The sequence below is a fragment of the Dromaius novaehollandiae genome, chromosome 2, assembly GCF_036370855.1.
Source record: "Dromaius novaehollandiae isolate bDroNov1 chromosome 2, bDroNov1.hap1, whole genome shotgun sequence".
NCBI lineage: Eukaryota > Metazoa > Chordata > Aves > Casuariiformes > Dromaiidae > Dromaius > Dromaius novaehollandiae.
Window position 1 is genome coordinate 156051558 of NC_088099.1, and position 25385 is coordinate 156076942.

General features: G+C 42.3%; 1 protein-coding gene across 1 annotated transcript in view; it reads right to left on the reverse strand.

Moving 5' to 3' along the window:
• Positions 1 to 25385, reverse strand: part of SNTB1 (syntrophin beta 1) — a 120341-nt gene that overhangs the window by 32888 nt on the left and 62068 nt on the right. The window contains exon 3 of the mRNA XM_026110109.2: positions 10816 to 11023. Coding sequence (XP_025965894.2) covers positions 10816 to 11023 — 208 coding nt within the window. The remainder of the gene's footprint in view (positions 1 to 10815; positions 11024 to 25385) is intronic.

The window sequence follows — 25385 nt, forward strand, 5'->3', positions numbered from 1 at the left end:
TACATCCCACAAGCAGTGAACCTGTGCTACTGCTCAACAGTTTTTAATTGTCTGCTTCTATTAAGATGCCAGCACTGTATGTCTTTTCTGAAGCCCCAGTGTGATTTTGCTACGTGCCTGGCATTAGCACTGTCAGGTCTGAGGTTAATGTGTACACCGTACAACTCATTAGCTGTGCATTACTATCAGAGCCAAAAATCAACATGATTGATCCAACAATATGTTTGGGCTTGGGACTAAGACTCAAATGAGGTCTTACCAAACGCAAAGGTCAGCAACTTGGCACAAAATTTGCTGTGCGCAGAGAAAGCTTTTCTTTCAAACTATTCATCAGGGAACGTACGAATGACAACTAATTTGGGCCTCATTAAAAACAAGAGGAGGAAACCCCTTGGAGAGGGCAAGGAGGCTCCCTCACTATCAATTTGTTTTCTCAGTCCTTTGCTAAAGCTTTAATTTATGTTACAGTAAAGACAATGCAGAGCTTAAAGGTAGCTATGGGCTTTGGGGTTTAGAAGGGGGGTTAGACTAATTATCTGGATGTGCACTATCCATTACTGTAGTGTCCAGTTAAGCAGAGAGGATAACTCTGCAGACAGAAATAAATCTTCAGATTTGAAGGATCTGGGGGAAGGAAATGAAAGAATATTTGTTTATTATCAGTATTATTTCTTTTAGTTTAAACTCCAGTGTCAAAACATTTTCTGTCTTAAAATAACTAAAACAAAACAGACCCTAGCAAAAGAGTGGGAGAGAAGAGGAACGCTACAAGCGACGGTTTCAACTAATGGATTTGCTTTAAGTACAGTTCTTAGGAGGATTTCATTCATAACTCAAGCTTCTTGCCACAGTCAGGCCCTGAAAACAGTACTTCAAAATACACCATTTTGCCTACGGCATCATCATGTTCTTTTCTTCAGCAACCAAAAGTGTTGAAAATGCTATTGATACAACAATTAGGCTGTAAAAGAAATACTTTCCTGCAGTCTCTCAAGTTGCTGTGTTGCAATATAATTGTCTAATAGCACATTTTTGTTAGGGCTGTCATGGTATCATGGGTATAATTTTATTTTTACAGGATATGATAATAAGGTAAAAGGCTGGTGTTAATAGCCTTAGAAGCCTATTACATAAACAGAGGTTGAGGATTAAAATTGGACTGAATTTGTAGAGTCTGCATTGAGTAAACGTCTTGTCACAGTGAGAACTATAGTGCATATAACTTTTCCCCCACCACTACACATTTCTAAACCTTCCTATTCTTCTAAAGGTCAATCCCTCTTTCCAACTGAGCACTTAGATTCCTTTCAAGGTATTTTTAGAAAATCTGTGCTTATTTTTTTTTCTGTTAATGCTTGTTTGGCAAAACAGGATACAAAGCATATTGCTCCTGCTTTTGCCAACAGTGATATTCAGCTGTTCTGCAATATTCCTCAAACATTAACTAGCTAATCTGTCCTAAAATCACTTGCGAGTAGGGACAACATACCTCTGGCTGGGAGCGGAGTGGCAGAGCAGGATGCGGCAACACTATACAATAACACAAGTGAAAAAGCAAATGTTTTCCTCAGAATTAGGGCATTTTTGCTAGGAATGGCTCCACTTTTGCCAGGAGTTTTCTCAGCTGGAAATGGCGAAGGGTTTTGCTGGGGGGAAGGGTTGCAGGGGAGAGGGAATATTTCTTTTTTTACGGCCTATTCTGCTGCTTGCTAATCTGTTTGTTCACGCCATTAATCAAAAAGCTGAAATGGGGGCATTGTTTCATTAGAAATAAAACCTGACAACTGGAGGGGTAGGAATTCATGTCGGGCAGAGCCTGAAGGTCCAGGTGCCCCTAATGCACCTGTCCCTTCTTCTTGAAGGTAAACACACCAAACACATTTCTGATTTTTAACCTAGGCATTATCAGAAGACAACAACAGCAAATGAGAACAAGGTCATTTGGAACAGGGAAAACTCAGCTGGATGGGAACTTAACAGCTGACAACAAATCTTGCCCCTGCACTGTGTCCCGGCAGGAGGAGCAAGGAGGGCTTTCCTTCACCTCGCAGCTTGGCTCCCAGCCCATCATGGTGCCCGCTCGGTCCCCAGGAAAGCCATCACCCCTCCGGCACTTGCAGGATGCAGCAGCAGGGCTTTCGTGGCGGGTCCTTCCCGCCAGGTCCTCCTTCCAGGCAGACCCCTGCCTCAGTGTGAAACTACCCCGATACACCTGGAAACCACTTGAAACCAGGGCTATTCCAACCTCTGCCAAAGCCAGGAGATCAGGTCAGGTCTTTGGTACGTCTCTGGGTCTAAATCCACCTCTGGGAAAGAGCAATAGGAACGGAAAAATGCTAAGTCTGTCAAAGCGTTTACTCTCCAACTGCATGCCTCAGAGTTTTAATGCAAAATCTGTTTTTTCCAGGAGGGACATTCCTTTCCTTTCAGACTCCATAAATGCAGCCAATAAGCAGAAAAAATCAAACAAATAAGCAAACAGAAATAGTACAAAGGTAGCCCAGGCCATCCACATCCGATGGGATGAACCACCATGTGGAAAGGCCCAGCACGAAAAAGCACCAGGAAGGCAAATACTGCCTTTCTCAGTCCCCATCTTGTCCTAGTGACACATAACAGCAGTAAATCAGCCCTGGGGACGTAAGATTAATTCTGTTTGCCTCGTACAACTGAGGGTCCATGGGGAGCTGCTGGTCCACAGTGCTGTTCAGCTCAGCGTGGCCAAGAGGGACGATGCTCAGGACTTTCCCATTGCACAGGCAGTCTGCGTTTGCCCTGTTCTCCATTTCAGCAGAGTTAGTTTTGCCCCTAGACATCAGGTCTCTTTGGTCAGCTCAGTGTCAGCTTGCTCTGGTTCACCGCCTGATCACGCACGCCTGCCAAAGGCAGGGGGCAGAAACACAACGGGGCAGGAGGAGACCAGCTCTGGCGGCCCTCAAAGTGCTTAAAATTAGTGTGGACCGGCACTCTCCGGTCACCACTGACAGCAGGGCCACGTGCTGCCTCGGACAGGTCTTTGCTTCTTTATGCAGCATGTCTTTTGCTAAGGGAAGGCTCCTGTTACACTTAAATCACATCTGGAAACCAAGGAGCATCATCCTCTCCAACCCCTCCATTCTCTTTCTAGCAATATTTACTTTCAGAGGTTGAGAGAAAACAGGAGGCCTTTCACCCGCTTCTGAAGGAAGAGGAACAAAGCCTTCCTTCGCATCATGCCTACATGTCTCTGGCTCTTTTCCAACTGAATGTGAATGCAAATATATTTCGAAGTTGGGGAGCTGCCCTGGCATGTGCACGAGGGCAGGTGAGGCCTTCTGGGCACATCCTTCTTCAGCTGCCGAGGCAACAAGCAACACCAAAAACGCACCAGGGCAGTCCCTCGTCCAGCAAAACCTAGCCCAGCAGCTCAGGTCTGGTTACGTAGAAGATAGGGCCAGGCACGCAGGCGGGGGCGGCCGGCGGGAGGACGCGGGGGCACAGCCCAACCCTCCTACTACGTGTGGCCGTCGGGATGACGGCCCCGGAGCAGCTCACGGAAACGGCTGCTGGACCCCGGGGAGGCAGAGACAAGCCCTCATTTCCTTTTGGCTTCTCCTGAGCTCTGCGCCCTCGTTTCCTCCCTCGGAGCCGGCCCGTGTGTGCTAGCTAGGACCAGAGCTGCTGAATAAAACTGCACAGCAGCACGCAATGAAAAAGAAACTTTCTGCTCATTCCAGGGCTTCAAGTGAGCGGTGACAGCAATGTGCTGTATTTCATGAAAAATCTAAAGACAAGTGTGTTTAAGGCAGTTAAATTAAAACTTAGGGAGAAGGAGAACAGGCAGGCTGAAGTTACCTCTGCTGCAATTTGGCCAGAGTATTGGGACTAACGCAATCCTTGCGGAAAGGACTACGGGATGTGTAGGGCCCGATTTTATGTTTCAGTTCAAATCCTGTGAGAATAATTTTACACATTAAGGCTAATGCAGGCACCATAGCACTCGTTTAGCTATTTAGCAATGCGCCATAATTATCTGCTTAGAGTAGCCTCTTTTTTTCTTTTTTTTAACTAAACTGTATTGTAAAAGACTAACTTTCAAGCTCAGGTCTTTCAGTCTCATTCCTTCCATTTGCCCTCATATTCCTACAATTTTTCATGATTTATCACCCCGATCTTTACACTTATTTTTCTTTCCAATCCCCTATACTGGGCACTTCCGCTTGAGTTAAATTTATCATTTGCTTGGCTGTCACTGGCATGGGAAGAAGTAACGTGTACTATGGGAAAATCCTAACAGTATAATGAATGAAATGGTTATTTTTAGTTAGAGTTTTCTTTATATATCCATCCATTGGATGCACCTGAAGCAACACAAGAACTGAAGTTTCTGACACATTCGATCAGCGTTGATAAAACCGTCCTACGGAGCAGCCTTACTGAATCTGGGAGAGGAAATTACTCTTCATGCTATTTCAGGTTTACGTCTTTCCTAAGAACAGGCCGATCGTTATCCCAGATAATGAAGACTGTTAATGTAATTAGGCACTCTGTTGTGGTGTTTTACAAAGCAAACAAATAAGTTCTGGAATTAATTAGTTGCAAGGTCTAGCAGCATAGGGCAAAGCAGGACTCATCGTTTTACTTAAGTGTTTCAAAGTAAATAATTAGCCAGGATTTAAATGTACAATTTCTAATTTAGGACACACAGAAGATTTTCCCAGTTGAGGTATATGAAGTCTTCAAAAGGTCAGATTAATTTTAAGATTTTTGTCATCTATATATTATCAGTGTGATGAGTCAGATCCTTTTCTAACCTCTCAGAACAGGAGACCTGGACCAAATTACTTTACTTTTCTTCCTGGGCCTTCTAGTTAGGTAGCGCTTCCACTCACTGCCTTGAGGGCACATTACAAGACCCTTCTCCCTGTTCATATTTCAAACAGATAGATGTATCTAAGAAAACCCACAGAAATACACAGATGATTATTAAAATAGAGACTGAAAGAAGAAAAAGAAAGCTGTAGAGACTGGAAATTGCAGTGAAGACCATGCTAGGCAAATCTAATCTCCTTGCAAAGAAATTAGGTACTTGAATAATAGTCTTCATAGCAAATGCTAATGCACCTAGCAGGCCATTTATCTGGTTAAACTATACACTTATTTGCAGTAGGGGTTAAGACATTGTGCAGCCTAGAGTTCACTTAAGTTTCAGACATGCACAGGTAGTTTCCAGGGTCAGAACAAAGATGTCAGAATTAGTGCAACTGAATATGCCACCAGTTCCGTTTGTGCAGTCTGATGAGTCAGCTAACCCCATCAAGGAGTTATATGCTGCCTAAATAGGTAGTTCCTATCCCTACACCTTTGCGACATGCTCCTTATGCTTCTCTTGCACTGGAATTTGCGTTTGTCAAAAACCTACAGTGAGCTGGTGCATGGATATAAACCTGCAGAAAACTAACACCACCTCCCCAAAAAGGACTGTGCTTTCTGCCAGTGTCACTCCGTGCCCCGGCTCCTTACGGGGTGAGACGAGCACTAACCACTGCTGCAGCGGGAGAGCGGCAAGCAGCCCCAGCCCAGAGCCGTGCAGGCTGCCACCAAACGGGTTTGTAAAGTGCCATCTTGCCACTGCTCTGCTTCTGCACTGTGTCACAGGGACGCAGTTAAAGCCAAACTTCAGAACCGATGATGTTAAATAAAAACCAAATGTTTTAAGTACTTGATGGGTTGGCGTTTTCTACAAAGATGTTTTCAGCCCGCTGTTACAGGTCTGTTCTAGGAATTCAGCAATTATAAAAAATTTTAAAACTGAAGTGTCTCTTCTCTTCTTTGAAAACCTGTACGTAGTATCTGTTATCAGAGTAACAATGCAGCTCTGTTGCTGTCTACTTGTTTTGCAAACCATTGAACTTACTTGCCAAGGAAATGGTAAAAAAACAAAAAAAAGTCTTCATTTTATATTGGAAAAAAAAAGACTCAGCTAAACTTTCATGTCATTAGACTAAATCTTGTTTGGACAGCTTGCATGTCTCACAATCTTACTGTTATTGCTCACTCTTCAGAATTAGAGTGAGAGCAGGAAGATAAATATAATACTGCAAAATAAAGCTCAATATAGAAGAAGATCGCTCTGCTATGACATGTCCCACACCTCAGTTCTAATACAATGATATGGTTATCTAAGGGTAGAAGAGACCGAACAGCCTATAATATATTAATACACTTTTCATTTCAGAGATAGTGTCATGAGCTGAAAGAGAACTCCGATTCACCATGCCAGTTCCGTTATTTCCCCGCCAGTATCAGGTATTTTCTCCACTCTGATCTACACATGAGATTTTTGAGAGCAATAATACCTTTGCCCCGAGCATACAGAGCTATGTGAACACAGGCAAAATACAGGAGTTAAGATCTAGTGAGAAAAGCCAAGAGAAGAATTTTTCTGCAGTTTCAAGTATTAACATTATAAAAGACAACTTGCAGCAACTCCTATTTTTAAGTTTCTCAAAGGAGCCCTGAGACCATTTCTAACAAACCCATTGTCTGTTAAGACATTGACATTCAGAAGGGACAATGTTCTCTGGCTGCAGAAGCACTTCTGCATTTAGCCAAGTCTACATTTAAAGTTTCACTGGCACAGTGAGCACAGTTAGAGACACAGAGCTATGGGGTTTTTTTATTTTTGTTTTTTAACGACCTAGCTACAGCATTGATGCCTCACTACAGATTCAGCTACCCCTGGAACAAGTAATGCTTTTGCTTGGATGGCCAGTCACTCTGCTGAGCTGGAAGAAAACTACCTCCACAAAAAGACTTTTGCCAGAACTCCTTTTTGTGTTTGCATGAAGGAAGCCAAAATACAGATAAGACTTTTTGCAATAACACCTTGTTCAGTTGGAATGGACACACAAAGTGATAAAAATAAACTACCATTTTCTAAGCATTTTAGCCATCTAGTGCAAGAGCAAAATTTTCTCCTTGTGAAAAAACTCAGCGGTATGTGGGTAAGTGTGATGAGAAAATCAGAAATGCCTATTTCAGTTCCCCTGTAATCCACTGCCTGGGCAGAGCTATACAAGAGGGGAGAAAAGGGAGGCAGGAAACCCATTTCTGAAAGCATAGGAAGGATACCTAGAGAGAAGAGGGACAGTTAACATCTAACACGGAAGTTCCTCAGCTAGGATTACATTATTAACTTTTTTTGTATTAGGTCACCAGAAGTGTCTTTATGAAAAGCATTAAAAAAAAATAAAGTTCTGGAAAGATTAAAACCCACATGGAGCTGTTCCCTCCTGCTTCACACACTTGTTAATCCCACGGTCTTGCTGAAGTGAAAAGAGAAACATAAGAAAGGAATGGTTACGGGGAGCATGCACACATCCTTACAAACTGGCACTCGACATTTCTGCTGGTAACAGAAAAGCGTTAGGACGCTGGTGACTAACACAACTCCCTACTCCTTGGCCGGCTTCAGAAACCCTCCCCACGAGGGTCAAGGTTGGGACAAGGTTAGCGTCTTAATAAAACAGGGAGTTTGGCACCTCTAACGATTGCTTCTGGCTGTTTTCCTCCTTACCTACAATAATGTCCCTGTGAGTTTTCTGCTTTCTTAAAAGCCAAGCCGAGCTCGTGGCTGCGGGTGCTGGACCCGCGGAAGGCCGACCCCTTCGGGCATACCACGGGCAAAGCGAGGGGCCTCCCGAGGTGGACCTGCCCAACGCAGGAGGCTGCACGCTCAACACCGCTGTTTAAGGGCTGTCTTCGTAGAGAAGAAGTACCCCGTACATGGAAGAATTCTGCCAGCACACAATTACACAGTACCTTAGATAACCTACTATTTATTTTAGCGTTACCCACCTGAGAGAGACTCAGCTAATGAATCTATTTTTGTAGAAATGTAAAGGTTGAAGTTGAGAGCTAAGTTGGGAGCAGAGACGTATAAAAAAATGTCAAACCAGGAAATACTTTAATGAAAGCAGGGAGTAATCACAGCAAATTACAGTGAAATTTCTATGGGATTACATTTTGCATTCCCAAGCAACCAAAAGGATTCATCACAGTTAATGTCATTCCATTTTGCTGAGAATTCACTCGAAGGATAAGCTATATAAGTAACACAATGCAATGCAATAAAAGCTGTTTTAAAAGTTACAATCTAAGATGCTTTTCAAAATGAGGTTCAGATTTCTTCCCACTGCAGTCCATGGAAAAATGACAAGATATGCCACAAAAAATCACAGAGAAAATAATAATAATATTAAGAGGAGTACAAGCCACATGTTTTATTCTGTCACTATTAATAACAAGGTCCATTCCCCCATGGATTTGCTTTCTAAGCTCTGGAAATTAGAAATCAACCAGCAGTGGATGTGGCAAGAAAGTTCCCTCCAGGAGAAGAAAACTGGTATTCCTGGTGTGCTTCCAAAAATCACCATAGAATTTAATTTCTCCCCACTGGCTAATGCAGGTTTTGCAGGAGGGGTTACGTTAAGGGGAGCATCTGGGAAACACGCTGTGGCTAGCACCTTGCCTGGCTGCCACCAACATGTCCTCTCAACAGTGTATGGTTGCACCTCCCTCTCTTACCCCACAGGTTAGTTTTCTTGCATCTAGGATTTACAGCCCACTTTCAAGCGACAAAATAAAACAATTTAATATAGGTTTTTACCATATGTAGTGACTTTCTTTGCTTTAACCAGATCTCCAAAATAAGAAGAAGCTGGGAACTTTTGACCTCACTCCACTACTATTGCAGAGCTCTGGATGGTTAGTTCAGCAAGGAAAACATGTTGACTTTTCAGTTACAATCTCACTGCGAATCTCTCAAGGCTAATTCTTGATGACAGCCTTTCTAAATACCCTGCAACGTGCACAGAACCACAGCTTGGCCCTATTAAAGGCAACACAAGTTCTACTACTAAATTCAATAGGATCGTGAGTTGGTCCAGAATGAACAGCATGAAGATCTCAGGCCATAAGGCAAAAGGAAGGGGGGGAAGAAGCGTGAGAACTGGAGATTACATAGCAACTGCCTTGGAGAGGGCAGGTTAAGGGTACATCCCTCTCCAGATGAAGAAACACTACTTTCAACATTATGAAAATAGCAAACTATCGTAGTTTTAAAACAACACGGTATATTTCTATAAAAACTTTCACTCAAAAGAATCATTTCAGCAATAACTAGAGAAAACATTTGCCCATCAAAGAAAAAAGGCTATTCTGTGCCAGCAGCACCGTACCACACACTAGCTTTCCCATATTTTTGAACAGTATTCACTTACATTTCTTATTTAACTGTCCTGTTGGTGACTGTGCTGCTAAGGAACTGGACTCAATTTCACACTTCTCTGTTTTCACCCCACTACAAAGTACTGTTAAGCACACACTTCCCAATAAAACAAAGGAAATTCATTAAAAAAGCATGCCATGTATCCTCTTAAAATGATGCTAATTTATGAAGCATAAGGTAGATATATGTTCTGCTACAGAGTATTAACCCTTTCAGAGGAGAGACTTTTCAAACAGAAAATGCCAGTTATATTCAGTTTTTCAAAAGTTTACGGAAATGCATACAAAAGGGAAAGCAAGACTAAGGACCCCCTTGCTGTCCAGTTTAACACTGATAAAATGTGCTTAGGCTTTGGAGTTTTAACCAATAGCTGAGATCATTGCCTCCAGTTTTACATTCCCTACAGGACTAAGTCACAGGTTTCTGCTGTTTTTCCCACTCTTTAAGCTTGGATGGAGGAACAGGAACATTTATAAAATATATTTGAAAAGTTTTGCAACCTTCACCTCACTAAAGGAGTGTGGACCTGTCCCACATTTTACCAAAAAGCAATGGTGTGTCCTTTCAAAGAATGCTAGATGGAAATACGGGAGCTGTGCCTGTGGCTCCCATTATTTCCATCTAAAAAATCCCAGACAGAGCTAAAAGGTACAATATGCCTTGAAGGGCAACCATAGTCTGCCTTATGCTCCTTTGCTGGATGCATAGGTTGAGAGGATAGTGTACACACAGTGGGCGTTTATCCTGGACTTGTAGGCACCCAGCTCAAGAGGTAGAGGTGCTCTGAATGGCCACCCAGGCAATATTTGGGTGGGTGGTATTTCTAGGCACAATACCAGTGCTGTTACAGGGGTCAATCCATGCATATCAGTTAGCACAGACCTGAAAACAAATTCTGAAAGTACTGATTCAAACCAAATTATCTCATATTGACACTGTGTGTTCTTGGGTCCACTTTCCACAGGCTACTGGTTCGTAAACTATTTTCCACTGGCCACGGTGGCGTCAAAGTATTTTGAAACTCAGACTGTGCAAGATTGGGGGGAAAAGCTGCAAACACGTGCTCAGCTGCGGAATCTGCCTTCTAGGAGGATGCCCTCGAATGCAGCGTTGCATTTGAGCAGCGTGCTCCCCTGACGCAGCGGGGAGGACAGCCTCACAAACCAGCCCGTGCCCAGCTCTTGCGGGTGGACGCAGCAGAGTGGTGGACTGCAGACCAAGCAACCGGTTACCTGTGAGGAGCAGGAGGCTGGAGTCAGTTTTTGCGACTCACAGAAATGTACACTCTTGAGGAATCACGAGACTTTTGATCTCCCAGGAAAGCCTTTGCTAACTGGCGTACAGAAGCAAAGACTCAGGGGATCTTCCAGGTATAAAAAAAAAATAGCACAAGTAATACTTGGCACATTAAGAGAGAGGTCATCATGAAAGCTAAATCAAAAACCAGAATCTCAATAAGCCTCTATACTTTCAGTCAAGGCTGAATTCAGGAACAGAGAGACAGAGACAGAGTTCAGATATGCAAACAAGAACGTTTTAGTTACCTTTTCTGCAAGCCAGCCTAGATGCCTAATCTCTCGACTTCCAGCAATCCCTGTTTTACCCAGCTGGTCTCTGACCTCTGCAATCACCCTGGGGATGAGATCATTGACACTGGAGTGGATGGCATTGAACCAGGCCTGGGCTGTAGCCGAATCCTTACTCCTTAGAACCACGGTGTGCTTGGCATCAGGTGAATGAACTTCAATGAGTCTAGAAAAATGGGGGGGGGAAAAACATTATGTTCATTCTAGAAACTCAAATACTGTTAGGTGGCTAAATTTATTACCTTGCTTACCATTAGAGTTAAAAAGCAGGATACTAGCATGAAGACCTACCACTAAAAACTTACCTTTACAGTGGCTGAATATAGTGGGATCCACCTGGTTATGCCTGTACTGATGCTACCGTAAAGTACTGATCCTTAAAAAGGGGATTTGCCCGTGCTGATCCAACCCCACATCTAGCATGTCAACAGGAACTCCAAATAGAAAGGCAAAAGTAATTAATCTATTACTTTAAAAGATACACCGCTGTTTTTCCCTGGGGCTATCTCTTCCCGGTCAGCAGTGCCTCAGGCTTTGAACTCTGACACAACAGCCACCAAGGAACGGTGACTGTGGACAAGCTGGGGATAAACAGCTACCCTCTTTAGCTGTACGTCAAGGCACCGCCAGAGTTTCTCAGTGTGTTTATTTTATATATACAGAGCTAAATGAAAAAGCCCTAATCCTAAATAGAGAAGTTTTCTTGGGATTCCACTGTGTTCAATGACACCACTAAATATGAACCAGAAACCCAACTTAATTGGCCTTCTCCACGAGTTACAAATATCCTGAATGCTCCATTTAGATCCTGTTAACAGTGGCAGCAAGAATGTGCTAACCACAACCATATGACTGCTACTGGCAGGCATCTTTTACGGTTTTCTTAATTCGTGCGGAGATAGATGTTTTTCTCAAAAAAACACGCTTACTAGACCATCCTGTGGGCTTTCGCCCCACAACTGTGGTTTCAAAAGCACAGATGAACACAGTTTTCAGGAAAAATAATTCTGTACGTAGTGGTTATGGGAATTGCGCCAACACCTTTGCTAACAACAACAAAAAACCCTTTTAGAGACAGCTGCAGCTATTTCAGCTCTGTTCTTAGCGAACTATTAGTTAGCAGGGCTCTGTGTGCTCTCCCATAGCTTCGTGGGCCACTTTCATTTGAACACTTGCTAAATAGCCCAGTAAGTAATAGTCTGGTTTATCTTTACACAGTGACTGCAAAACCAAGCCCTGGTCATTGCCTATCACTCAGCTCCACATCACAGTAGTGCTTTTTCATTACACATGTACTGTGACTTCCCCTCAATGCTACCCACACAAATTCAACGTGAGATTTGAGACCAACCATGTACTTGTGCATTACTGCATGATCCCTGGGACACACAATGACTCCTTTCTGTATCAGAGAAGTAATTAGTACAGTGGAATTTGTTCGTGTTGAGGTTCAACACAATACTGCAATATGAATATTTGTTATATAATCACAAAATCCTGCAAGTTGCAGCTTAATTAACAATTAACAGGTTGTAATCAATTGATTAAAACAAGCAGAATCCAGAAGAGAATCCAGCTCTATCTGCGCAGTTCCCTAGGGCTAGCAGAATTAGGACCGCTGGTCTTTTGTTAGTCTGCTTTGGGAAGGGGCCGTCTACATGTAGACACTGCTCTAAAAATAGAAAAGGTCAGGATTTTCCAAACTAAGAGACTGAACAGTCCAGGGTCCTAAATCACTGTTTAGAGAGTTGTAAAAGTGGGTTGATTTTTCAGAAAGTGCTGAGCTAACAAAATAACTCATGTTTCCTCAGTAACACTACTGGAACTCAACACTTTTGGAAAATAAAGGCCTGTATTTAGCTATTCCAGTAGGTACTGAGTTTTCAGCTCCAGGTATGAAAGAAACAAGTCTTGGTCACACTATGCAGATCTGGTGATGTTTAAATAATACAAAATATGCACTTTCCTCACCATATTCTTACTTTTTTTAACCACAAGAAAATGTTCTCTCCGGAGCAGTTACGATTTAGCTATTTGTGACCGAAGAGCTCCCACACCCTCTTTCTTCCTTTGATCAGAAACTCTTGGTCTCTCAATGCCACATGAACTTGATCATGTACCCAGAAAACCAATGGAAACAAACTGGACTTGGATTTTAAAAGTACATTGTGGTTATTAGTCAAATGTCACTTACTACTTAAATAACACTTTTTGTCCTGAGATCTCAAAGCGTTTTACAAAGGGGGTTCAGTCACAGCATTGCCATTTCACCACTGGAAAAGCACCCAGAGAGGTGATGAGATTTGTGCATAATCCAGATGAGGCTGGGAACAAGCCAGGAATACCACTCACTACTTTCTACACTCTGCCACCCACTTTAATACTTCTTTTAAAGAGAAAAATTATCTGGATGGCAGGCAGGATTGTGTCACTTTTCAAAAAGATTAATGCACAGTATGGATTTGGTGAAACAACGGTCCATACAGAGCTTGTGATTTCTGTAAGAGAACTCCCACCTCCAAAGCCACTGTGTATCATCCTGTAAACAAAGTGCTGAACAAGGATTATAAAGACACAGAAAAAAAGTGCTTCTTTTTCAGTTGCAAAGGAACAGCAGCGAGCTCGTGTCATTTCTTTCTAGGTTAGAATTGCAGCTAGTTTTGGTTTAAAAATAAACTATCTGAGGCTGAAAGTCCTTCCAAATGGCAACTTGCTTCCCTACGAGCTGGAATTAGCACTGGAGTAACACTTAAGTTCTATTTAAAGCAAGTGGATAAACATACAAAAAAGTATTTTGGTAGTTGGGCCCTCATCAGTATGTATTTCCCCTGGTGGTGGCTATTTCAGCATGCCTACAGTAGTTCTGGTCCCTAAAATAATGAGCCTTTAGACAGTTTAGACAGTGACTTTTTCTTTTTTTTTAGCTGACTCAAAACTATGGAGTGCTGTTTCAGTTTGACATCATGTAGCATATTCCAACATATATGCACTCTACTGTGATATCAGTGTATATATTCTACTATATGTATGCACACAGAGTGCCTCGTTTGCAAAAATATTCTTCAAATACCATCTCTCAGCACCTGCTAATGGAGTTATCCGGGGGACTGCTTGTCAGTCGTCAACGTCTGACGGTGATACGCTACCCACTGCAAAAAGACTACTTCACTCCCTTTGCTGAATGACAGGAAGATTGGGCAATATATGCTACATTTTTCAAAAGGGAATTCAAAACAAGAATAAATGCTGCATTGGCAGCACTGAAACCGAGCCCTGCTAGCCATACTGCTGGTCCAGCCTAAGGAATACGTCTGCAAGTCTCAGGCCTGCGCAAGCTGCTAGGCAGCTTACTCTCTTTTTTCATACAGTAGGAACCCAAGCCTAAATCCTTAACCACCTAAGCTTTGCTATCGACCTCTATGAGATCTGGGCACTAAACTGTCTTTCGGAACCCAGCTTTACAGATCTCTGCTAAAGATCTAGGACTGCCATCTTTGCAGTCATTTGAGACAGAGATCCTGATGGAAACTTCCCCTGGAAACTTGGGAACTTCCTGGATACCCATGGGCTCTTACTGCAATCAGATGCTGAAAGCGCTATGTCCCTATAAACTCTTCCATTTTCTGCCTTTCAGGGTATGCTGCTTTGATTCACCAGTCCTTTTGGATACTGCTTTTAGTTTAACAGCTGACTGATGGCATTTCCATATTTTCTGAAAAGCAAAAAAATACCAGTGACCTTAGTAAACTCCAGCACTAAAGTACTTCAGTGTTTCCAGCCGTTCAGCCATTGTAGCTTTGATTTGTTCCTTGGCTAAACTGACCACCGCTTACTGTATTATGTTTATCTGCAGTTCAGTGATAAAGTTCCCTTAATTCCCCACTGAATTGAAATATTTAGGGCAATGCCACAGCTGTGTTTATTCTCACACTCCACCACAGTTATGTAAATACTGCATATGCAACTGTTTCTGATAAAGCCTGTACCAACCCGAAGGAATTATATGTTAGCTCTAGATGGCTGCCAAGATGCGCGGCATCTCTCCAGCTTGGCAACGCATACGAATGATATCACATTTTCTCAGAGATCATTTGGCAAACCTTATAATAAAAGAGTAATTTTCTCTCTCCTTCGCAAAGAGTTCCACGGAGCCAGGGAATATTTCCCAGCATCCCGTTTTCCACTTGCAGAATACAGGGTTGACACAAAACCCGAATCTGCCGAAGGCCATAACTTTGCAAGTAAGAGACCAAAACTCGCTCCCTCACTGGATCCAAGCTCTTTATTTCACAGCAGATCATAAGCAGTTGAAAGCAAATGTTTGATAGACCATATTCATTCCACATTTGATAAGGCCTCCTTGTGTAGGAGGGTTCATTATCTAAGAAATACCTTTTATCAAATCTCTTGAAAGCACTTCTCTCACCAGTTTTGGCTTAGGACCAAATTAGGCACTGATTTACACTTTGTGCCTTTTCCTGGGTCAGATTATGTATTCAGACTGATTAAAGTGTGAAGTAATTGAAGTTAATGATAAGCTGGAGCCAGTGTTATTCAAGACCATCCCACTACGTTGATTTTGCACCAGTGCAGCCAGGAACACAAATCGTAATGCTGACTTTGCAAACTTAAAAGGGGCTCAAGGGCCAAACTTCTCAGACCATTTCCTCCTTCAGCTGTCTTCAGAAATGCACATGAAACAGTGGGAAGTAAGTTTGTCCACTTCTGAGGGTAAAAATACGGGAAGCTTTCCAGTATAAGCTCGGCCCTAGGGATTTGGAGGAATACATTCAGCGGTGATATTTAAGTAGTTCTAGTTGTTCATAAAATAATAATAATAAAAATGCTAAGGTTCTTGTTCAATTCTACACGCAGCATCAGGGGATAAGCCAGGAATAAAGTATGTTAAAATTAACAAATGGAAAATTCAGGTTTAGGTTCCAAAGAAATTTTTCCATGGAGAGACTATTAGGCTGTGCTGGTTTCCCAGCAGACACTGAGGAAGTATCTTCACTTGATGCACCTCAAAGCAGGTGAAAACAATTTTACAAAGCAAGTGCTATTTGGTTATCAAGTGGAAGTTTTCTATGGGAGAGTCTCTCGGTCCCCATGCTGTCACAAGGGTACCAGCTGTACTGACAATCACTTGCTGACTTTCAACTTACAGCAGTTACAATGATGTAGTTACTTGTTCCTTGGGAGCTGTAGACTTGTGTCCAAACAGAGGGTGCATATATCACTAACGAGCTGTCACAGATGATTTCATCTCTATTTTCTGCCAGCTGGGTTTTAATAAAAGGGATATCAGTGGAGCTGCACAGCATACAAGTAAGGAAAGGATCTGGTTCTGCACTGCAATTGTTCACATTAATGGGTGCTCACACCAACCAATCTGCAAAACACATCCCGAGCCACGTTTCTCTACCCAGAATGATATATTTAATATTTTTTTAATGTCTACGGACATTAAGAAGCAGAACTTGTTCCCCACATTGCCCAAAAAGCCTCTTATCTTCTTTCTCATTCTTTTCTTTCATGTTCTGATTGTAATAGTGCTGAATTTTGATAATGCGGAAATACACAGCCCAGCCTTCTTCACTGTGGCTAACTGGATTCAGCACCAAAACAATGGCAAAAGTGCTGTTTCAAGGAGCAGTGAGGTCAGTTACTTGGAAAAAAAACAGGAATGATTTCAGAGACACAGTGGGAACTTGATTTAACCCTAGAAATATGCTGCTGAAAATTTCTTTAAGACTAGCAGCTGTTGTGATTGGTGTGGTAAAAACACTGGCCACAGCTCCCTGAAGCAACTCTCTGTCGGCAAAAGGGATGTATTAGTGCTAGGGGAAAAAAAATGTTTCAGCCACAAAAGCTGCACATTTAGGAAAGCCACAGCCAACTTCAAAGCACGATGCTTCTGCAATTCGTGCCAAATCTGTGCTAAGTAAAGAGCAAGTGACTGTACATAGCACATAGTGGTAATGACCGCTTCAGACTGGGAAAGTCCAGGGAAGAGGGTAGACAACCTCATGCTGCTGCATATAAATAAACTTTCATGGACTTAGAGAAGAGTTAATGTCTTCTGAGAAAGAACAGCGTCACATTTGCTGGTACGCAGCAGCATAATAGGACCCAGGAAAAAGAAGGACACAAGATCCATGAGGATGGAAATGAGTAAGGAAAGGAGACAAAAGATTCAAGCTGCTGATAGATCAGCTCTGGCTTACTGATGAACTGCCATGGGAGAAGGTCTCGCGGTAGGGGACGAACAGCAGGTCCATCTCAACTGAGCAGCATGTGTCTAAACATTTCATTGCTTTACACGCCTTTCTGTTTTATGTGACCAAGAAATCCACGGGATCATTGATTAGTAGCCAAGTGAAGCAAAATGGAAGCCGGACTGTTCAACAAACCACAAATTCCTTATAGATAAGTTATTGGCCTCTGAGTCCTGGGGAGAGAGCAATACCTTGGATTCAGCATCCCAGAAGCTGAGTCCGAGATGCTGCTGACCTCTCCTGTAACTGTGGGCATATGTCACCTCACTGCACTTTAACTATTGGCAGTACTGAGTTAGTGACATTCATCTTCTCATTTAACAGACTCAGAGATCAATGGAAAAGCTCCATGTAAGTGATGAGAGAAAGTAACAACTTCAGTGTAACTCTCTATCATTCCTACTGTAGGAAAAAAGGACTTTCCATCAGCAGAGATGTGTGTGAAAGCAAGAGGGCTGTTAAGTGACAATAGGGCATTAAAAATAGCTATGCTTACACATACGATGCTTACATTGCTTACAACGCTTACACTAAAACACAGTCTTGCTACCTGCTGGCATTTAGCTGGGGCACCTAATTTAGGCAGTCCATCACTATGGGCTCCCAGTGTGGTCAGAAGGAATATACATGGCCTCTGCATGCCAGGCAGCCCCCTGCCACTAAACTGACCACAGGGGATGTCTCCTCCTTCTCACTGACTACAGGAGGAGTCCAGAATAAGTAGCTAAGCTAGGTGAGGTGAATCCAGGCTTCAGGACCTCCTATCCACAGTTACTGTCTCTTGTTCATATGGATGTTCATGGATGTGACAGGTCATGTATTATGATATAGCATTTATGCAGTGCCACAAGACTGTAATGATTTGCTGAGAGACTAAAATTCCCGGACTCTAGTTTGTAGGTGTCATTTACAGAAGGACTGCTGGGAGGGCAGCAAGACAGGAGAATCGTGGGCAACGGGAAGCCCTGCATTTCAACTTTCTGTATTCAGCGTATCTCACAGGTGTTACAATAGCTCTCCAACGTTGTTTAGGGGTAGCCTGGATGTCAGCACTTACCTATACACACCATATGTACAGACAAACATAAAACAAACTCTCTGTCCCTCCCTGCAGTAGTCTCACTGCTCACTCTTTTCTTTTGGTCTGTGATGTATTTCTTGGAGCATCTTTCTTTCCTCATCTCAGTGGTGTTTCAATTTTCTCTGTTTTATAAAAACATTCACTCAATAAAGTGGGTTGCAGTATTCACTCTCTTGGTTCACCACTTTGCCTTGCTGGCTTTCTTAGTCAGTTCTCCTTCCTTCCCCCATGCATATCTCAAGACAGTTTCTCCTCATTATTATCCCTCTCCACATCCATTCCCAGTCACTTTATTCTTATTTCCATTTCTCATCGCAGTCCCCTATGGTGAAGTGGCTTGGAAACATCAAAATCCTTTAACTTTTTCAAATCTCCCCTTATTGACTTTGTGGCTGAAAAAAAACCAAAAATGCAACACAATCCCCCCAAGCACACATTTCTTTTCTCAACTAGCTTGTTATCCAAAGATTTTCACAGAAAAGAAAGACCTTGGTAAAAAGTCTGTTAATCAAAAATCCAGCTGAAAGTGAAGCCAGGCTCAGTTACTGCCATCTCTGTACCACACACATCCTAACTTGCCACCCACTCATCATGACACGTTTTATCCGTGTTTCACCACCATCTGCACAGATTGAACATCACTCATGACATGCTCTGGCTATCCAGTTCTCCACTGATGTCTCAAATATGCAAAGGGACAACTTCAATATTTTCCTCTCCACTCCTAATTCTTTGACACATACCCCCGCAATTCACTTCTCACGCAGTAGCCCAGAGACTACTACAGATCATAGGACATTAGAATGCTATTTGCAAAGTGATTTAACAAAATACAATTGAACACACTTTACAGGAAATCAACCCAAAACTGGAGTAAATAAGAGCAGATGAACATTCAAAGTTCAGCCAAATCTGGGGTTTTTTTGTTTGTTTGCTTGGTTTTTGCATTTATGAATACCCTTAGGGTTGCCTCTGCAAAAAAATGATCTCTGGGTCTTTCTCAAAAAGCTTAGTTGGTGAGGGACTAAAAAGAAACCAAAATGCACATCTCTATGGAAGGGACACTACTACAGAAGGGCCTGATCTCAGTGGCCTTTCAAGAAGGCTGAGAAGAAACTGAGGCTAAGATATCAGTTCACCAGAGCAAAAAACTATGACCAATTTGGCTGGTGCAGAGTTTCACAAATGATGGGAAATATCTGTTCCTAATAATGAAAAACAAAATAAAAGATTTAGCCTTTCTGTCTAGAGGCTTCAGAGTTCGAGCTCCTACAGAGTGGGAAAACCACCCCTTTGCAAGACAGATGATTACAATCTGCAAAATGCACTGGTAATTGCAGACCTGTCCGAAGAGCAGATGATGCAATACAGGACTGTCAGACAACCCAGCCTAAACCAATTATTAACTCTTACTGGTTAATAATTAGCCCCAAAATTCTGTTAAAAGAGAAGAAATACAATCTGATGTGCCTCTCATGTGACATCCCTGGCTACCAAGGAGGGACCCACCAGCCATGCTGCTCTTCAAGAGGACAGATTCATATGTCTCCTAGGCCTTCCAAAAAGGAGATCCTGCCAGACAGCCTAGCTGTTTGGTGTCACCAAACAGTGCTCCAAATGGCTGTGTGTTTGGTGGCTCTGGAGTGGCCACAGAGTGACACAGGGCTAGAGCTCAAGGTCCCACACTTATGACACATACAGGAATTGAATGGGATGCTGTAAGTGCCTTTTTAGCTAGATCACCTAGCTTCTCTCAGCTCGAAAAGAGAGAAAGGTGGGTGGACTTCTACTGTCTCCTACTTTTTCCCTCCCAGTAAATAGGTTTTTCAGGCCAGATTGGGGGTTACAGGATTACAAACACACAAGAACACAATAAGAAACACCCAACTTTATATGAAAGGAGGGTTTGGATCCATAAAAGTAAAATAGTTGGAAGGTAAGGTTAAAAATCCAGGTTCGCCTTGATATTAAATTCACTACCCTTTGTGGGCAAGGATGTAAAGGGCTTCACAGTGGTAGATTATCCTTATATTACAAACTACGCATCCTGCAATAGTCTAGCACAATAGTGTGATTTAAGGATGAGGAGACAGTCGACTAGAATTTCATCCTGATTATTGTCATTTTTGTTCCTCTCTGGATTTCAATTGGACCCTTTTAAGTTGCTTTACTTTAATGTTGGATTGTTGATTTCTCCCGTCGTTTAACATTAATCTAAACAGATAATAAACACAGCCCACCAGGAAAAAAACAGTAACAAAAAATCTTGATATACATCAGGATCTTGACTCTAGCAGACTCAATGACTTCTTCAAAGGACTTATTGATATTCAGATAGCAAAACATGTCTGTACCAATAATGATAATTAAGTGCTATAGCCCTTTCATCCAAGGATCTCAAGATGTGACTCACAACAACACTGTGAAGCAGGAAAATATGCTTTCTCCACTTCACAGAGTTTGTCTAGAGCCAGAGAGCAGCTCAGTGCCAACACGAGGAGCTAGACCCAAATCCCTTGGGGTTTTTGGACTTTTTGTACTGGCACTGTCATTGTAATGTATTCATCCTTTATTGTATCTCTACCATTGCTCTCTCCCCCAGGCATTTATACTTCCCGTCTCTTTCTTTTCTTCACCCGCATCATATGGTAATAGCAACGGAAAAAGAACCAAACATAGAACAAAGTTTTCTAAAACAGCGACCAATTCTGTTAAATACGTACTATCCATTAGGAAGGGGAATTTTCTCCCTCCTCAGCAAGCACAGCAGAGCCACTGCTATCCACCCAAGGCTGAAGCAGCTCCAGGCAAGCTGCAACGGTGCCAGCGCTGTAACACAAATGCGCCATCACCTCTTTAATCCCGGATGTGGGGCTTGGTCTGGGCACAGCACCTCACTCCGTCTGTGCTTTTATTAGCAACCAGCAAACTATGTGTTGTTGGCTGTCCCTCGCTGAGTACAACATTAACAGACTGTTTACCTCTCAATTAAGGGAGGAGAGACACAAAGCAAAGTAAGACAAATGGGAACAAGAACAGCCATAACTCGCACGCTGTAACATGGTCATTCCTCACGGCACCACCTTGCCCTCCATGAGTCCAGCACAAGGTATGTGCGCCAGTGCATCAACTCCCTTATAAGCAGGAAAAAAGCCTGAGCTGCAAAGATGCACACCTAAATCACACTGCTCTTGGAGGAGAATCCAGCCTTTGTTTTGCATAGCAATGGCTGCACTTGTGTGGCAACATCAAAGCATGATCATGGTTACAAAGCAGGAAACAGGCAGGGTGGAGCCCACCCAAATGTTAACCAACAAGATGTCCAGACAGTCCTGCACTGTCTAATACTTGTCTCCCTGCTTCCTCCCTGCCCCACTTGGTCACCCGTAAACTGTATGTGCATGATCCTGAAGAGCCACAGAAGCTAAAAACCCTCCATCTTTTAATTCCTTCCTGTAATCCTTCTGAAGAAAAACAGTTGTGCTTTAGAGCAAAAGTGAAACTGAGAATCCTGGAAAAGTGGTGGGTCCCAAACTACATGCACTCATCTTTCATACAGCTCTGTTGAAAAGGCATGGAATTTCTATTCGTCTTCAAGATATCATATATATAAACAATGATGTAGCCTCACGGCTAAAAAGGCATTAGAAAAACATTCAGCAAGTCCATTTTTGGACTGTTCTGTTCTATGCCAGTGCCACAGTTCCCTGCCTTCCCACTCCGGGATGCCTGTGTTTTTATCTCACCTTCCCACCCTTCTGACTTCTTGTCTTTGGAACCTGCATGCATGACTCAAGCTTTTTGGTGCAGACTGGTTCTTACTATGTCTTATTAAAGCTGGTTGAAACTAAGTTTTAATTTTAAAGGAAGTTTCAACACTTGTTTTCATTCCTTTTTGTGACAAAAGTAAATACATCCGAATTCACCAGAATTTGTTTTACATTTAAGATTTTGAAATTTCAATTCGGAATCACACAGGGATTTTTTTTTTCATATTTATACAACTCCCCCATTCATATCATGCCAATTATAATGCAACACACAAGTTCTCACTGACTCTAAATGTTATTGCGCACAACTGGCATTTATTAAATAATGTAAAAAAAGTTTTCAGAAAGAATGTGTGCAAAAGGAATCAATTGGGTCAAGTGACATTTTTGCAGTAAGTCGTGCAAATACTTCTTTCATTGAATCAGTGCTTCACAATGTAAAAATATGTTTTAATCAAAGCAATCAACCAGCTACAGTCTGTAGCTGCCTTCAAAGTAACCAGGTCGCAACCTGCCTCACATCGCCCTGTAATCCTAGAAGGTGAATGGGTTTAACTGAATGACCCACAAGCAGGATTTTAGGGTGAATTCCAAAGAAGAAGGAAAAAACCTTCCGTCAGTGCAGCACAGCCTCGCTTCCTACAGGGAATGTCACACCTCCTACACTGAGCACAGAAGTACTTTTATATCAGGTCCCAAAACTTGAAAAGCACAAACAGAACAAATTTCACCTTAGGGACCCTTTTCTTTTCCTGTTCATTAATATCATCAGCAGAAATTGATGAAAAGCTTGTTGTGCTGCAGTAACATTTACTATTTATTTGCATTAATAACTGTGAGCCTTCCCCCATGTCACTTCACTGAGAGGGGAAACCTCCCATGTGAGGCTGACATTAACCTTTAATGCCGCCACGAGGAAGGACACTTGTCAATGAAAATGAAGGCAAACAACACATGTAAGTGGTAATTATTTTAAGCTAGTTTATTCCAGCCTAAAATATAACAATGGCTCCTGTGTCCAGACGAGCCTGACACAGACATATGCTACTAAAACGCTCTGCAACTTTTCTCCTGTTGCCATGTTTGTACTATTAAAAAATATTTTCCTACACCCTCAGACTTGGTATTGGTTTGTGTCATGCAGAATTTTCTCTTTGGTATCTTAAAGCTTTTTAAATTTATACTTGTGCCACTGTTCCCTGTGAAACAATCCTCTATCTCCTTAAGAGTGAACACAGAGGCATGTGAGATGGAGGAGACATCTGAGAAGCGCTGGCTCTAAAAGCACCCACCTTCACTCCCTCTCTGAAATAACATGCTCTCCAGACTACTTGAAGATAGACACAGACTTACGATTATCTTAACACGGTCCAGTCTTTAAGCAGAAGCAGAAATCCAATGCAAGGCTACCAGCTCTAGACCAGGGGTGTGACTTGCTCCGTGCCTGTTATACCCACATTTCACCCCAGTTTTCTAAGAACTGGAGATGATTCAGTGTCAAAAAGCAGGCATTTCCTTCAGGGTCCTAAAGGACCATAGTTATTTTCTCATGCTCAAAGTCAAACCAGTGCCACCTAATGCTGCTGTGACATGATCTCAGCCTGTAACCTGCACTGGAAAAACTCTTGTGCTGTGAAACCCATGCTTGCTATGTCTGTGCTTGGTCTTAGCCATGTTTGAAAATTCATCCAGATACCGATAAGAAGCCCTTTTATGGCTTGCATAAGCTTTGGCAGTCTGCCAGTGGTGCTCTTCTAAAACACTCCAGCAAAGCAACTCCATCAGTTATAAGATCTATGTGTGTCAGGTCAGTGGGTTATAAAACAGAAGTGTCATGAGCATGTAAGGACATGGCTCTGCTGTGAACAAGGATCCAATTATTTCTGTGGACTCAGATGACTATCCTGGGATACATTTCGGTGGGGGAGGATCACTGCATTGTAATACCATTCCCAATGGGAAGTACTAATCCCAGTATTCAGAACCATTGAACAACAATAAATCAGTAAAGACACGAATCCACAGGATGCTACTATTAAACTGCAGCTAGCATGATGGTGAAGTACTGCATGCTTGGATGGAAAAATCCACCTTAGACTTGTATACTACATTGTGTTGGACTACAGTAAAAATCACAAGTCACTCTTTCCACAGGAAATGACAGCAACACAAAATGAAAACAATGATAATAAGCAATATGACCCTCCCACGCACTACTTCCTAGTAGCTCCTAAGAACGTACACATTTGTAGAATACATCAAAAAGCTAGCTCCATCGCAAAAGTGCCAAGTGCAGTAAGAGTCTGTCCCTCTAAATCAGTCTTACCTTTTAAACACATTTCAGGACTAGGAAAGGGATAGAAAATGAGAACTATAATACATCCAGAAAAGAAGGGAAAAATTCTAGAAGACTAAAGCCAACAGGTGTAAAATATTGTTACATTCTGGTGACTGAAACCAGGCAGCTTGCATGCTGGGTTTTTTTAGAAACACTCCATGGCAGAGAGAACCGCAAACTGTAAGGCTAGCAGTACAGCTGTCAAACGCCAACATTTTAGATTACACATACATGTGCAGAAAAAATGGCCCATATCAATTAACATCTTGAATTAAATTTGCAATGACACTTAAAAAAAGAAACTGCTAGTACTAATTACTGCTTTACAATTGCACTTTCGTAGTGGTCAGCTATCACTGCCTACAGCAGTGACTAATCGATGAGCTGAAGAATGGAAGGAAAGTAAAGCAATACTAAACAAAAAAGAAAAAATTGGTGGCAGTGCAGGGAAAAAAAAACTTTAAGAAGAAGGTAAGACAAATACAGGAAGATGATTACACAGCTACTGATACGGTTTCTGAACTGCAGTACAAGAGGATACAGGGGAATCCATCCTCCAGAATCCCCTTCTGTTCCCCCCGCTTCTCATTATTCCTCTCTGCAAATGAAACTGTAACTCCTAGTCATGCCTATATGTAAGTGTTGAGAATCAAAGCCATTCCAAAGAGCTGCTTGATAAGCCAGTGCACTGGAGAAGAACAGAGAGGCCGTTATTTGGATGGAAGAATCACTGTGTACTTCTAACCTGACTGGTCCCTTTTTCGTCAGCAGCTGTTAGAGCAGGGATCAGTGAGTGTGCTGGTGTGCTGCAGCTGTTCCACGTATGTTATAAATAAGAGCTAGTAAGCTCATCCTATATTTAGCATTAGGAAAAAAAGACAGGAAGTCACAGAAATTCCCCATTCACATCTTTTAAGCGGAACTTCTCTCACATTCTTGACTTTAATACACAGAACTGAATGGACAAAACAGACCATTCTTAAAATAATAATAATAAAAAAAAGAAATTGAAATTTAATGGGATTAGATTAAGTCAGCCTGGAAGATGTAATCAATTATGT